Consider the following 14,877-nt stretch of genomic DNA (forward strand, 5'->3'; position numbering starts at 1 on the left):
AATGTTAAAAATGAAACTAAGTAAATTTGTACGATTATTCGGTCACACATAACTGAAAGGGGCACATGTAAATATCATATTACACTCGACGAAAATATATGATTGCTTAGACACGATCCGCGGTACAGGAACAGAATTTTTGGTAACTGACGCAGTTACATCGTAAAACTCTTAATGAGAGCTGCAGATGCCTCAGTAGTTTTTTTATCGCCGTGAGTCAAGCTTCGCGTCTCTTACGTGGGTGTATTTACGAATAATAGAATACGATGAAGCAACGCGAATCTATAACATCGCAGCTGTTTCTTAATTACTTCCGCAATCCGTGCTCTGTTCGGTGACTTGGAAGTTTCGTAACCATTTATGGGGGATTTTCCTGTGAAGATTTGTTTTATTATCGCATTCAATTTTAATAGTATCGTTATATTGACACGGGGAACTCTATCTGTAACAATTATCGATTTCTAAAATCCAAATCAAAATTCTAAATTCTAAATTCTAAATTCCATATCCCATCGGAAAAAACTAGAGATTAATTTTCGCTCGATAACTCTGTAATTAGACGGCAGAAATCAGAGGAAAATCCTCTCGTCAGATTTATAGCAATGTTCGGAATCGCGTGACGGAATCGTCGCGTTCCCAGCATTTGTCAAGTTAACGAGGACTTTTTATTAACTTACCAAACGACGCGTTTTTCTGTTCGATTTTCGATGAGATTAATCCCGGGAACGTGTACGCGCGCGATTCGAAAGAGGGATTTGGAGGAAAAAAAGAATGCCATGGCGTCAGCGATCAGAAACGGAACGTCGCCAAATGCGGAGGACGAGAGGAAATTGCCGAGGAACTCCCACGAAGTCCGCCCGCACTCCGACGCTCTCAAACAGAAGTACCGCGAATTCTTTCTTTCGCAACACTCGGCTCAGCCCTGCACCGAGACGACGTAACGTGACAGAAAATTGATGCGGTGAAAATTAGGTAAACAATGGGGATCTCTTTCGCGCAATCCCTTCGAGGAGATTTGCTCTCTTCACAAAACGTCGCGTGCCGCAATGATTTTAACGACTGTCGCGCGGCGATCAATGAAAATCTGAAATGAAAACGATAAACAGAACTAACGACAGAATGGAACCGTGGAAACATGCAGTTTTAATGATTAATTTAGGATAAATATTGCAACGGACGAAAATATCACAGCAAGTGAATGCAGTGAGATGAAATTATGCTTCGTCGAGGAAAAAACGAGGCTACATGAATGACAGAGGATGCAGCGACAGGGTGATAAGAAACTTTATCAAAACGACGTGGAACGATGTTAAAAGTTAAGAGCTCGACGCCGCACAGTTGTACAGTCGACTCGCTTAATGAGCATCTATCAGTTTGCGGCCAGATAAGATTTTACCAGAGCGTTCTTCTCTCTTTTTTACGACACGTACGGATTGCATCTTTACATCGGGACGGCAGCGGCTCCAAACGAGTCCTCCCGATGACGTCATGGCCCTTTCTGGTACCGCTGCATCGAGCGACCTTTTGGACCATTGCAACGTTGCCGGTACCTCTCGTTTTCTCCAACGCTCCTTAGCTTTTTTCTCATAACTTTGAAATATATAATGTACATGTACATATATATATATATATAAAACCATAAGCCATAAATTAGAGAATGGTTTCATTGAAGTCAACGAGGATGATGAATCTAGCAAACAAATCTATTCTTCAAATCGCGCGTTAACGTTAGAATATCTCGAAAATGAGAGAGAGAGAGAGAGAGAGAGAGAGATGAGTGTAATTCATTTGATAAGGCTTTTGTGCCAACTAAAAATAGCAATATTCAGAAAGATCATTCGAAACGATAATATAAGACAAACTTGCCAATTAAGAATGATTAAAATCACATCAATTATCGAGTTAGCAGACCTTGTAGTTTCTCTAATTCCTAGACAATACACCGCCGATGACGATGAATTCAGGATAAACCATAATGACGGAAAGATTGCACTTTTCTTCACCTAGTTATTCAATATCCGTGGATAGAGTAGAAGCCGTTCTCTTTAAATAGCATCGATTTACAAGTCGATGTAGAAGGAATCGCGAGCTCGTACATTTTTACGAAAGCCACCAGAAAGGTGGGTGAAAACCGCGGCAATAAAACGAGGGATACGTATAATTTTTTCATTTATCCGAAGATATCCGACGAATATCTCTACCGAAGCGAGCGAAGCAGAAATCTCAAGCGGTCGTATGTAAATTTTCGCGCAGCGCTTCGCCGGACCGGCGACCGTAAATCTTCCGGTACCATTCGCCATGGCGACCATAAAGTCCAGCACGGCTTGCTCGATTAACCTGATCGTCGTTCCGACGTTACTGTTGCTCACGGTGCTGACCTTCGCCTAACTACGTCCAGGGGTTACTCCAATTTTCCTCCGACGCGTCCGTCTGCAATTCGCGCAAGGAACAGCTTCGCGGGAATTTTTTACGCGGACACGGGCCGCGTCGTAAAAGGAGCGCGCGCGAGCGTTCGCTGACGTCATGGTCCTTTCTGGTGAACGGATGCTGCGTTCGATGGTGTGTATACGAGCAGACCTGCGGTGGTTTACGGGGCAACAAGCGAAGAAAAAAAAAGAAAAAGACACGCACTTCTCTTTGCGGTTGACTCTCCGACGACGCGAGTCATTTTGTGATGATAAAGCGAATCCTGTTTATGCGGTGTTACCAAGAGTGGGTTCGGTATTTCACAGAAAGCAATTACGCTGGAAAAACATAGATAAATGTCCAGTTCGTTTAAAAATTCCAAATACTCTGATACATTTCTAGGGAGTCTCGATATGGATGAAAACGAAAAGTGATCGCAAACATTTGAACGGCAGCGTATCTTCATATAACATATCCAGAGCGAGAAATGACAAAAAAAAAAAAGAGGGAGAAATACTGTGCGTTGTCAATGTATTCGGAAGTAAAACAAACCAGCGAACATTTTCGAGGCATTCGTAGGTACGAGCATACCCCCAAAACAATGAAAAAAAAACCACTCTCTGGAATAATGTCCGAAAACAGGATTTATTAATTTGATGAAAAAACGAATCGATCGACACCGTTCGGCCGCCAGCGATGTGTCCGTCAGATGCGAACAAAAGCTGCAGACCTCGCTCCGAAATTACCGCCAATGGAGTGGGAATGGCACAATTCTGCGCTTTGGGTTAACGATTCGGCCCGGCAGCTCGGTACGTAGGCGTTAATGATAAATTGCAGCATCTCTCGTTCCTCGCGTTTGGCATTGATCCCTATCTACGTAACGATTACCCAGATATTACATATTACGCGTATACCCACGTGCCACCGGTGGCTTGTACGGCTGCCCGATCAAGTCGTCGTCTACGTCGTTGTCTCGTTATCGGGATTGGCACGAATTAACGGCAGAAACTGCGGACCTTTCCTGTTGCAGTTCCGCCACGAGATTGCTCGATCCGCGTTTCCTAGCGTTTTCGTAACGCCGTTTCGAGTGCTGGGTCTCCGTCGACAGTTGGACGCGATCAATTCGCGCGGGCGAACGTAATTGATTGAAAATCGCGTCCCCTGGACGGAGAAATTTACCGTCAATTCGAAACAAATAACGTACGTTTCGACGAAATCTTAACCTTACGATACGCGGAGTAACGATCGATTATGTAACATAGAAAACTCTTACATATTTGTCGTTCGCCTACCCCAAACCACTATTCGGCAAAGTGAACTTCCTTTAGAAATACCGGAAGGAAAAGAAAATAAACGAGAGGGTGACTATTAATACCGACGAAGATTGCTCGTCTGGTAAACAATTAGAAAACTTCTGGCTAGCCCACGTGGCGATCATCAGGCTGATCAAAGAGCGCGTTAAAAGGCGGCGTGAAAATACACGGGGTGAGAAAAACGGAAAGAGGAACGGCACGCCCACGCGGTAAAGGAGACCGGGACGAGCACGTGTAACCCCTGTTTTGTTTCGCTCGAACGAAGTAGGGTATCTAACACAACCGCCGATAAAGAAATCGCCGTTTCACCGACGATACGCCTCTCTCTCTCTCTCTCTCACCACATCTCGCTTCTTACCGCCTGGTCACGCGGCTATCCTCCGTTCTTGTTTATTTTTTTTTAAATACAACTTACGTGCCATTAACCCCGCGTGACATTCGCACTTTGCACCACCCCGGCGCCGATAGACCAAAAAAGTTAATCTCCGTGTGTAAATTCGCGACGAATTCGTCTGATATCATGTTTAAAAATGAAGTCACGATTTCGGCTGTAGTAATCGAGCGTGTTGGAAACGGAGCAGTTTTTGATTAATAGTTACTAGAAATGTCAATTTAGCGAAAGATGTGAGAAATATCGTTGAAAAGTATACTTAGACATCTGTTAATAAACATCAAGGACACCACGCTCTGGTTTGAAGAATTATCGAGAGCCGGTGTGCAATCTTTCTCAATTCATATTCGACCCATTGTTGATTTATCGGTACATTTCATGGAACGATAAGGGACATCGAACGTTGATAACAGCCGTGGAACGGATACACGCAGCCAAGTCCTACGCGTTCGCTCGTCCTCCCGTATCGCAAAGTGCGGGGGTGAGAAGCGTTTCCGTTCTGCAATCGTCTACGTATCATTTTAATCTAATACCTCGTCCACAACAGCGCTTTTGGTAGAAGAAAAAAAAGGAAATTCGGGAATTCCAGCAACTGCGCAAAATTTATTCAATTTCTATTTCAAAATCGCTCTCCTCCCATTCTGATACTAATTTTGACGTTAACGTCGGCCAGGAATCTACCATGCCCTGAAAACAGATCTTCTATTTCTAGGTTCGCCAATAGTTATCCCACACTTACCCTCGCGTTTCGCAAGCCTCTTTGATCTTCGTACCCGCGCTCATTGCCCTAATCGAGCAGACGATTTGACTCGTTGTCCACTCCGAATTATCTTCCCTTGCACAAGATTGTATTTTTGCGAAATTAGATCGTTCCGTTAAATGCGTGAACGAACCGAAAGACAGCGCGGGGAGGGAAAACGGAGGAACGAAAAAAAGGGAGGATGACATACCACGCGTATGCTGATAACGCACTTCCCATTGACAGATCATTCCGAGCTACCAGCTACGTGGAACCGGATGTCGAGTGATCTCATAGCTATGTAGATACGCTCTCTGCCTAGCCTTCCTTCCTTCCCTAATGTCTCGCTGTGAAGCTTCCAGCGGACGGTTTTATCTATCTACCATGGAAAAAAGAAACGAGAAAGGCAATTATTAGGTTTAATGAGAAGTTTCTGTAGAATGCTGCTGCAACAGTTGCGGTTTTCTCAGTAGTTAATAAACCGCATACTTCTCTGGTACTGCAATTTTTTTAGAAATTTTAGTCAGACAAGATAGCGTCCCGAATAAAAAAAGAACGCGCGAACTGAATTGCTTATCAACCTAACCGTTTCCGTTACGAAGCGCGATCGAACACCCGCTAATTGTAAATTGCAATCGTGTTTTGACAATCAATTATACAGAATGTTTCCGTAGCCGTGTGCCCGTCATTATAATTCGAACACGATTGAAAAGTAGATACGCGCTGCAATATTGTCAACCATATCAAGTAACGAGAAATTATTTGTAGCTTCGATATTTTGAAACCATTGTTCGTAATGCTCGATATGTTGGCACGTGAATTATAAAGTCGATGATTAATAATTTACGTATACAGCGCGAAGTATAAAGCAATAATTAGTTTCAAATGAGACAGGGTTAAAACGTAGCAACGTCAAACTGTCAAGATCGTTTTCCGGACTGACATATTTTGCTCTGTTAACGATTTTCTGTACGTATCGAGTACAATACGTTAATTAGATACTCACGCACAGACGCGTGCTCGTTTTATATTGAAATTGCTTTCGAATCGTGTAAGCTTTCGTCTCGCTTGAATTCGGCCAACACCATTTTAGGGCAAGATTTATGAGTCACCATCGTAGAATTAGCCCTTTCTTCGTACCGAGCCAGCCAATCAGTGCGAGTCTTTAAAAGGAAGCGTGTCGATTTGTATCGAGTGAGACCATACTTGGCAGACATTGGTACCTTCTACTTGCCAACCTGATAACTGGTTGCTTAATAAATTCACGGATCGCAAACATACCGAAAATTACCCCTTCGTTTCCTATTCTGATTCCAAACTCCAGTTTTTGTAAACTTAACTGTACGTTCATGTAGTTAACTATATTCTGACACAGTTGTCAGTAGACCGTTCCATCTTCATGGATCTATTAACTAACTATTTGACAATGCGCAACGCACTGCGTAGCGTAATCCAATTAATCGACCGAGAGAAATATTTACTTCAATAGAGGATTGATAATATGTCATTGGTACGCGTTTGACCGATCGTAACTAATAAAGCGCGTGCACCTTTTGTAAACGTAACATATCGTAATATATCGAGTAATCGCAGCAGTTTATCCATCTCTATTCCTGGCCTAGTTTTACACCTTCTGTAACTGCACGTATGTATCCAGTTATCTAACTATTTTTGGAACTCTGCATTTAGTATTTATTCGTTTCTTAACCTATGTTATAATATTTTTATCAACAGATTTTCATGTTACGTTTGTAATCGTACGCCCAATAAATTATTTGATCAATAAGTAGATGTACATTTATAGAATAGTTTATTCAAATATTTATACAGGGTGGGGCAGTAACTATTAGCACCTCATGATTAGATATCTTCGAAACTATAAGTTTCCCAGGCATATTTACTGATATAAAATTGCACAGTGCGAAGAGGACCATTCGTTGGCGAAAACAGTTTTTTCGTAAGTGGAGGTATGTCGGTTATTTGAAGGTCAGCTTCATTTTTTTAAATGGATCGGTATGTTTTTTCCTCCGTATTACGATAGAGCATCTTAAAACGAATTCAACGACCTGTAACATGAAACGATTGAAGGTGATAGAAAGTCGAGAAAGGCGATAATACACACGTTTATAGTAGGTTTTCGAAATGATGACCATCGCTGTCAGAACTTATTGACGCACAGGCTGTAATAATGTGTAGTTGTTCCTTTTTTGTACAGTTTCTCTTTCAGTGTACCCCACAGAAAGAAATCTAGATATGTTATGTCTGGTGAACGAGTTGGGGCTACGATATTGGACCGCCGTGTCCAATCCAATGATTTTGAAATTTTTATGAATAATGTGAATAAACATAATCCATCATGTTGATACCACATAGTTTGTCGTATAAGTAAAGGTACATCTTCTAGTAAAAGATCTAATGTAACATTGGTATTGATGTCATGAACGCGTCATAAATTCAGACCTACAGACCGATTTATCGATACTAATCTTATCATGTTTAACTTATTCTGCAAACTATTAGACTGCCCTGACATTACGTATTCCTTTACTGTTTACAATACGTATGTTCCATTTACTACCAAAACCATAAGTATTATCGCTTTTCTTTACTTTCCATCACCTTCAATGGCCTTATGTTATGGGTCGTTGAACTCATTTTAAGATGCTCTAATTCGTACTGTGCAATTTTATATCAGTAAATATTTCTGTGAAACTTATAGTTTCGAAGATATCCGGGGTAATAATAATTCAGTAATTATTGCCCCAACCTGTATATTAGTACAACTGTGCTAATTAATTGGACGTTTATTTAAATAAATGTAGACATATTTCATTAATTATCTAGTTCATTACTGATTCGGCTCGTTAATTACCAATTACAAACTCGTATATTTTTCTGTACAATTACTGCGGCAATCATCTATTCATATACTAATTGTTCGCCCTATTTACGCGTCGCGCACAACCATTTAATCGCGTACTCGACTCTCTTGTCTAATTATTTAATTTTTTATCAGTTGGACCGTTTCTACGGTCATCCAACCACCACTCGTTTATCTATGTTACTCAAAAATAAATACTTTTATCTACGTATCTATACGGCCGTCTGATTCAGCTATGCACACTTAGTTAGTTATGTGTGCATCTTGAGTAAGAGTCCTAGAGCGCGTTCAAGTGGCTTTTTGAGAATCTCAAGTAGATGACGAGCCGTGCATTACACACATATGGGATCAAAACTATACGTTTGAAAGAGCGAATGTCATTCGAATCTGCATCGATCCTAAGCGTCTTATCGGGTTCGTAATACAGCGACCGTCAGCGACCAAGTGCATCTTCTCCTCTAATTAAATCGGTCGAGCTGTTCCGGTTGCAGTCTCCGAAACAATTTTCTCACGCGGAGCCGGAGCTACGAAGCGATTGAAAATTTCACAAGGCAGACTCGCGTGGACGATAGCTGACCCGAATACGAGCCGCGTCCGGCTGGGTTTTCGATATTAAATTTTGGTTTCCCGGCGGGCGTTCACGTGCATGCGCGCGTCTCGATTTCCTCGTGGCGCCGCTCCGCGAACGGCGACAGCCCCGTCGGCGACGGGCGACGGGCGACGCGAGGGGAATGCGCGTGCAATTAAGATAAATAATTAAGATAAATCGCCGCAAACGCATAAATAATTCCGCGAATCGGTGGCCAGCTTTGTAATTTTTCACTTTAACGATTGTAAATAAGGCGCGATTAACGTTTCGCTGAACACGCGAGTCTCGCCGCCGGCTCGTTACACGGGATCGAGAGCATAGTTCATCAATTCCGGATGTCGGATACAATTAAAACGTGAAATACAGGATCATTAAGGCGAATAATAAATCTCATTTTACGCGTGTCCGCGATACGTTTCCGATACCGCCAATTTCGAACGAGGGTTACGGTCGTGCGTTGATCGAACCGAAAATTTCAACAACCAACCGACGCTGGTCATTCGAAGATTACTTGTTATTTATTAGAATATAGAGATGAAACGGGATATTATGAGATGTAACGAGGATGTAACGAAGATGTAACGAGGATGAAATTACATTCCGGTCGATTCTATTAATTACTCAGTCGAATAATTACAGTATTATACAATAATATACCGAATAAAATGATGTTTTTATACCCTCGTTTTGTCACGAATTTTAGTATCGGATGATATAGTACGCGATTATTTAATAACTCCGGAGAGAGAATATTCTCAATCAGGCACATTTCTTAGCAGTTGTGCAACAGGTTAACTGATAAAGCTGTTCCTTTTTTAACTGTTACTTAAAACTGAGATTTGCGTACGTAATCATACGCAAGATAAGGGCGTCAATCATGACGGAAACAGATTTAACGAGGCTAGAAATTTTCCATTAGAAATCGAATTTCAGCTAATTGTGCTCGCTGGATAGATAACACACGATTTTAAGCAAGTGTTATTAATGTTTTAACAATTCATTTTATTACAACTATAATCATTTATATACTAAACAAATGGGAATTATCTGTATATTTAACTGTTTCTATAACGTTCACGATCAAATATTTTCGAACGAAATGATACAAATTCTTAAACCCCTCTGCTACTTTCATGTTTCATCCCTTACGGTGATCCTCGTACAAACCGCTTCCATTTTCATCTACTTTACCGTTCTTCCTTCTTCTAAAAGCTTTCTCAACTTCAGTTCCCATTTCTTATCATTTTATTTCTTCATAAATTTCGTCGTTACCTATCGTTTCTCTTCTTTACTCGCGTATTTATTGCCGTCTGTTCTCTTTGCGCAGCTACCTCCACTTTGATTCGTTATTTCTTCTTTGCTAGAAGGCATGTTAATTTGTTGGTTAATTAACCACAGCTACGGGTGTACCTACGTCTTAATTATGCGAATAATTCGAGTTTCGCGGTTAGAGAAGCGGCGGCGGAATTGCAAGCGTGCAAATTACTCGGTACCAGTCGCAGGGTGGACTGCTTTCCTCGGAATGCTTCTTTTACTTTTTTTTTTTCTTTTTCCTTTTTTTCCGCTAAAGGAAAGCACCTTGTGTGTATACACGTTGTTTGCTGCGTGCCGCGTTTTATATAGAGTAATTGTCTTCTCTGCGGTGGACCGTGCTTCTTTTTTTTCTCCTCACTCTCGCGCTTTAGGTGTGAAGCATTGTTATAGCTCGCCATGGAAGTGGCAAAGTGGTTTTCGCGAGGCTGCGAAAAACGTGGACAGAGAAACATATTGCAATGGCGCGGAATAGTTAAATATGACTTATCACGCTTTTGTTATACCATTTTTTATCTACGAAAGTGCAGGACATTCATTTCGTGGTACTTGCAATTAAAATTGCTCGATTTTAGTTCGTTGCTTGCGGTAGCTAGATACGAGAGACGAATTTATTTATTTATCTATCATATAACTCGATATTATTTTTATCCAAGTAACAGAATTAGAAGTTTCAAATCACACCTCTGTATGAAAACCTGCGAAGACCGTTAAACCTATCAATCACCGAGTATTTGCCGAAACAGAGCGACGTGTCGATAAATAATATTATCACGAGGCCCATGAAATCGTTATTACATCGTCGAACGTATTCTAATTACGCGGGATTACAAACGCGACAAGTTGCAAATGAGCCTCGACGGTTTAACGAAAAAAACGAGCCCCATTAACAGCCGTGTCGTACGCTCGCGACAATTGAGTGCAATTGGCAATTGCTAACGACGCACATTATTTTATGCGGAACGGAATCGCGTTTTCAGCCGCGGACGGTCGCACGCGCGCAATTTTACAAGCCGCCCGAGATCAGGAAACGCATTCGAAACGGTTGCAGTTGCAACGCTGATTAGTAGATGGCCTTCGAGCGTATCAGGGGTGCGATGCAATAATCGTTACTCGCAATTGCGACGAACCGTATTCAAAATAAACATGGTAGGCGGTGTACGCGTAATCGCGGAATTTATTTTTACAGATGAAGGATGGTATCCTTGATAAAGATTGCGACAGTGCCGCCGAACGCTGCGTTGTACGACGTGTTCGTTACGAGCGTCGAAGTGGAAGGAATATATATGCAGTTGATAATTGATACGATTCTCTCTCTTTCTTCTTCAATTGGAAGAAAAAATGTTCGTCTTTAGAATTATATATTATAAATTAGACGAGTAACAATTTTTTGCAGAAAAATAATGCCTCGCGTGTAATAGCGTTTGGCAAAACTTTTGAACATTTCTTACTCGATGGTACAGAAGTTATAATTGCAAATAGTTATTCGTTCAACAAATCTAATTTTCATATCGTTTACAGGGTGACGAAGGTATACGGGGTTTCCCTGGAGCACCAGGTCTGTCGGTTCGTACAAATCTCCATTCCATTAAAAGTTCGTTCGTTTCAATTTTTGCACGTGAAACTTGCTCAAGCTTTCGAATTTTCCCTGCCAGATGCGAGTCCCATTTTACAAGCTATGAATTCAAATAGTTCCACTCAATTTGAAAAGAATTTTTGTGAACAGGCTCCATACGCGGAACTAAAACTACTACCAAAGCCCTTTGATTTTGTGTAACATATTTTCGCAGACGAATTCAATAGCACACATTGTACATCGAAAAAAATGGTATAAATATATACAGTGAAAAAGATATCGAAAAGAAACGCGAAAGAAATTGTAAGGTGCAGAGGACCTGCTCCTTCGTACCGTGGTTCCCCGAAATAAAATCGAGGGACGACGGGCCCAAAGAAACCTGGAATAATTAAATCGTTGGCTGCAGGGTATCCCAGGTCCGCCTGGTGTAATGGGACCAGACGGACTGGATGGGTGCAACGGGACCGATGGACGTGCCGGTGCACCAGGAATGCCTGGTGTCCCTGGTGAACGTGGTCCAGTGGGTCCAAAAGGAGACAGGGGGCCCACTGGCGAACCTGGCGACGGAGGTATCAATTCCGTGGGCGTGAAAGGTATCCGTGGTGATCCTGGCATCAACGGACAAATGGTAAGCATCTTTGTAGTTCTTACCTTTCTCTAATTTAAATCAAACACGTCAGTGATCGTTTTTTCATTCGTCGAAATGTGTATAAGATCGATGTTAATAGCGAAGTTTCAAATCAGTTCTAGTTCTGCAGTTAGATCGAGAAGTATAAATCGCGAAACGTACGATCAGTAGAATTTGGATGCCTCGAATCGGCAAAGCGTACACGTCGTGGCACAGTTGACGGCACAGTTGAAATCGTAGTTCCCTCGTTGAGGGATCGTACGCCGCGGATAAATCCTGGAGAGGAGGAAGAGCCGCGGACGAATCCCTATGAAATGGTCGCTCATTTTCGTTCCATACGTTGGCGGGTAGTAGTTGCGAGACGTGACGAGAATGCAAGGAAACGAACGGGTTCAGATTTCTTCCTTCGCTTGGACAGCGGCGCGAAATCGGCATGGATTGGCAACACTTACGTTGATTTATATTTTCGACTGGTGTCGGGTTGCTGTTGGACTTTGCGTTATTTCGTAATACATCTAATTCCGGGACTACTATATCCTAGACGTAACAATTAGATCTCGCTAAAATTAGCTATCGTAATAAGAATAAGAATTTGAAATATAAGCAGAGTTTTCTGTTTGAAAATATAAACCGTCGCGCTACTCATCGAGCGTAGAAAACGGTAGGCATGGTACGTGGTCACTAAAGGGACGGTTGAATAGCAAAAAATCGGGAAGAATGCGAACAATCTCTCGAGTAGGTCCGGTGGCATTCATTCGAGCCGTTGTTAAATCACGAATTTTCTGTTCAGGGCTTTCAAGGACCGCCCGGGATCCCCGGTGAAATGGGCTATCCAGGAGAGACCGGCGACATGGTGAGTACGAAACTCGCGACTTATTCGCTGGTATCTCGCTTCAGGTACCGTAACGGCCGATCGGGCCAACCGGAGGGTTCGTGAACCTCTCACACGAGCCTCGGACTCACGACTCTTGCCTCTTGCCATGATATATAGAGAGAACGAGAGAAAGAGGCAGTCCAGCAGTCTGTGAACGCGTCTCGTTCCTTTTGGCGAAACGCCACCTGCTCGCATGAAATATCGTCTGGCAATAATTTAACGGACACGCCGGAAACAAGGTGAAAAGGGGGGATTTCTGTATCTAAATGAATGAAATATTCTGAAAGAAGTATAGCGCTAGTGATTTCGCACAAAAAAAGAATTTCGCGAGCGTCCCACGAATCCCTTAAAAGCGAACCGGATGAAAGGCGACGACCCGTCGCCTGGAGCAACGGATTCGTGTGTTAATCTCTAAACACGAAACGGGTCCGCGGATCCGCTGAAATCCGAGGCGTCGCGCTTCTAGAACGCGATGTATCTGCTGACACGGCGTACGCTGATAACGCGTGCCCGCCCGTCTTGCCGCGTTCTCTACCCTCCAGGGAGAAGATTCCGTCGCGAGCGATCGGCAGCTTCCGAGAAACTCGAGACCACCGTTCGCTGGATCGAAAAACGGGCACACCGTGAACGCGTGTGCACCTTCTCTATGCTATCATCTTGTAAGAGCTGAGAAATTGGCTAGTATTTTGATCCCGTCTATCTGACAAGAGTAGAGTAGAGTTCGTATTTCGCTGACGTTGATTCTCTGCTCTGAGCTGAATGGATCAAGTCGAACGCAAACGATGATATTTTTCCATTTGATAACCTAGATATAGATAGGCATACCTAGATGCAGAAGAGATTTTGTTTAACCATTTCCAGGGTTACAGCGGTGCCCCGGGATTACCAGGTATGAAAGGAGATCAGGGTGAAGCACGTTACGGAGCGAAGGGTGCACAGGGTGAGCAAGGAGATAGAGGAGAGCCTGGGCCGAGTACAGACATGCCGCACAAGAAAAATACTGATCCCGGGTCGGTGAAAGGCGACAAGGGTCTCAAGGGCATACGAGGAGACGTGGGCGATTGGGGACTACCGGGAGAAATTGGCGTTAAAGGGCCTGCGGTGAGCATTATCCCACAATTTGCTGTAACTTAATAAATAAATCGCGGCATCTTTTGGCAAGGAGAACGCAGGAGAAAAAATAATGTTCGTGGATTATCACGTTCACGGTAAACGATTACGTAGACGCGAAATTTGAATGCAGGGTCGGCCAGGATTCTGGGGTATAAAAGGTATGAAAGGAGAGCAAGGTGACGACGGTCCGAGAGGCAAACAGGGTGTAGTGGGTCCGGCAGGACCAGCGGGAGAAAAAGGAGAGAAAGGGGCCCCGGGCTATGCCGGTAAACCAGGACCAGTCGGCGTAAACGTAAGTAGCGCATCTGTATCTCTATGTTCCTTTCTGTCGGGAATTTAACAAAAAAGGAACAAATTCTCGGGAAAGTTTATTTCGTATTTTCAATCTAGGGGGAGCCTGGAGAGGCAGGAAATCAAGGCGCCCCTGGTAAGCAAGGAGCCGCCGGTGAGCCTGGTAAATACATACCAGAATTGGACGAAATTATTGAAGGAAACATCGGAATTCAAGGAGATATAGGTGATGAACCTTTTGTAAAATACCTATCACCTTTTATGAAATATCTATTCTAGGAGAAAATTGTTTGTAGGAGAAAATCTAGTAATTAATTCATTTTCCATGTAGGTCCACCTGGTAGACCAGGCGAATCAGGAACACCAGGTTTACCTGGTAAAGTAGGCTATATCGGAGCACCTGGTCCGCCGGGACCGCCCGGTCTTCCTGGACTGCCAGGATTGAAAGGATCTTCTGTCAAAGGAGAGCCAGGAGACGATGGTCTTCCTGGCGAAATGGGACCCCAAGGTCCGATAGGTATACCCGGATTGCCCGGACCCATCGGCCCGAAAGGATTCCCCGGAATATCGATGACTGGTCCACCAGGCATCGATGGTAAACCTGGATTCCCTGCTGTCCCTGGATTGCCTGGAGATCGTGGCGATCCTGGTTATCAAGGTATCGTTCTCGCATCTCATTTATCCTGTAATTTATATGCTGATATTCAACTCGAATTTCATCCAATTATCCGACTTTAAACTTTGTGTTAATTATTAAAAACAAGA

General features: G+C 43.0%; 1 protein-coding gene across 1 annotated transcript in view; it reads left to right on the forward strand.

Moving 5' to 3' along the window:
• The window catches only part of LOC143425497 (uncharacterized), a 47,093-nt gene that overhangs the window by 23,848 nt on the left and 8,368 nt on the right, over positions 1-14,877 (forward strand). The window contains exons 3-9 of the mRNA XM_076898347.1: positions 11,152-11,196; positions 11,613-11,834; positions 12,625-12,687; positions 13,570-13,809; positions 13,952-14,113; positions 14,212-14,338; positions 14,444-14,770. Of these exons, the coding sequence (XP_076754462.1) occupies positions 11,152-11,196; positions 11,613-11,834; positions 12,625-12,687; positions 13,570-13,809; positions 13,952-14,113; positions 14,212-14,338; positions 14,444-14,770 (1,186 nt within the window). The remainder of the gene's footprint in view (positions 1-11,151; positions 11,197-11,612; positions 11,835-12,624; positions 12,688-13,569; positions 13,810-13,951; positions 14,114-14,211; positions 14,339-14,443; positions 14,771-14,877) is intronic.

Source organism: Xylocopa sonorina, chromosome 7 (genome assembly GCF_050948175.1).
Source record: "Xylocopa sonorina isolate GNS202 chromosome 7, iyXylSono1_principal, whole genome shotgun sequence".
In the NCBI taxonomy this organism is placed as follows: Eukaryota; Metazoa; Arthropoda; class Insecta; order Hymenoptera; family Apidae; genus Xylocopa; species Xylocopa sonorina.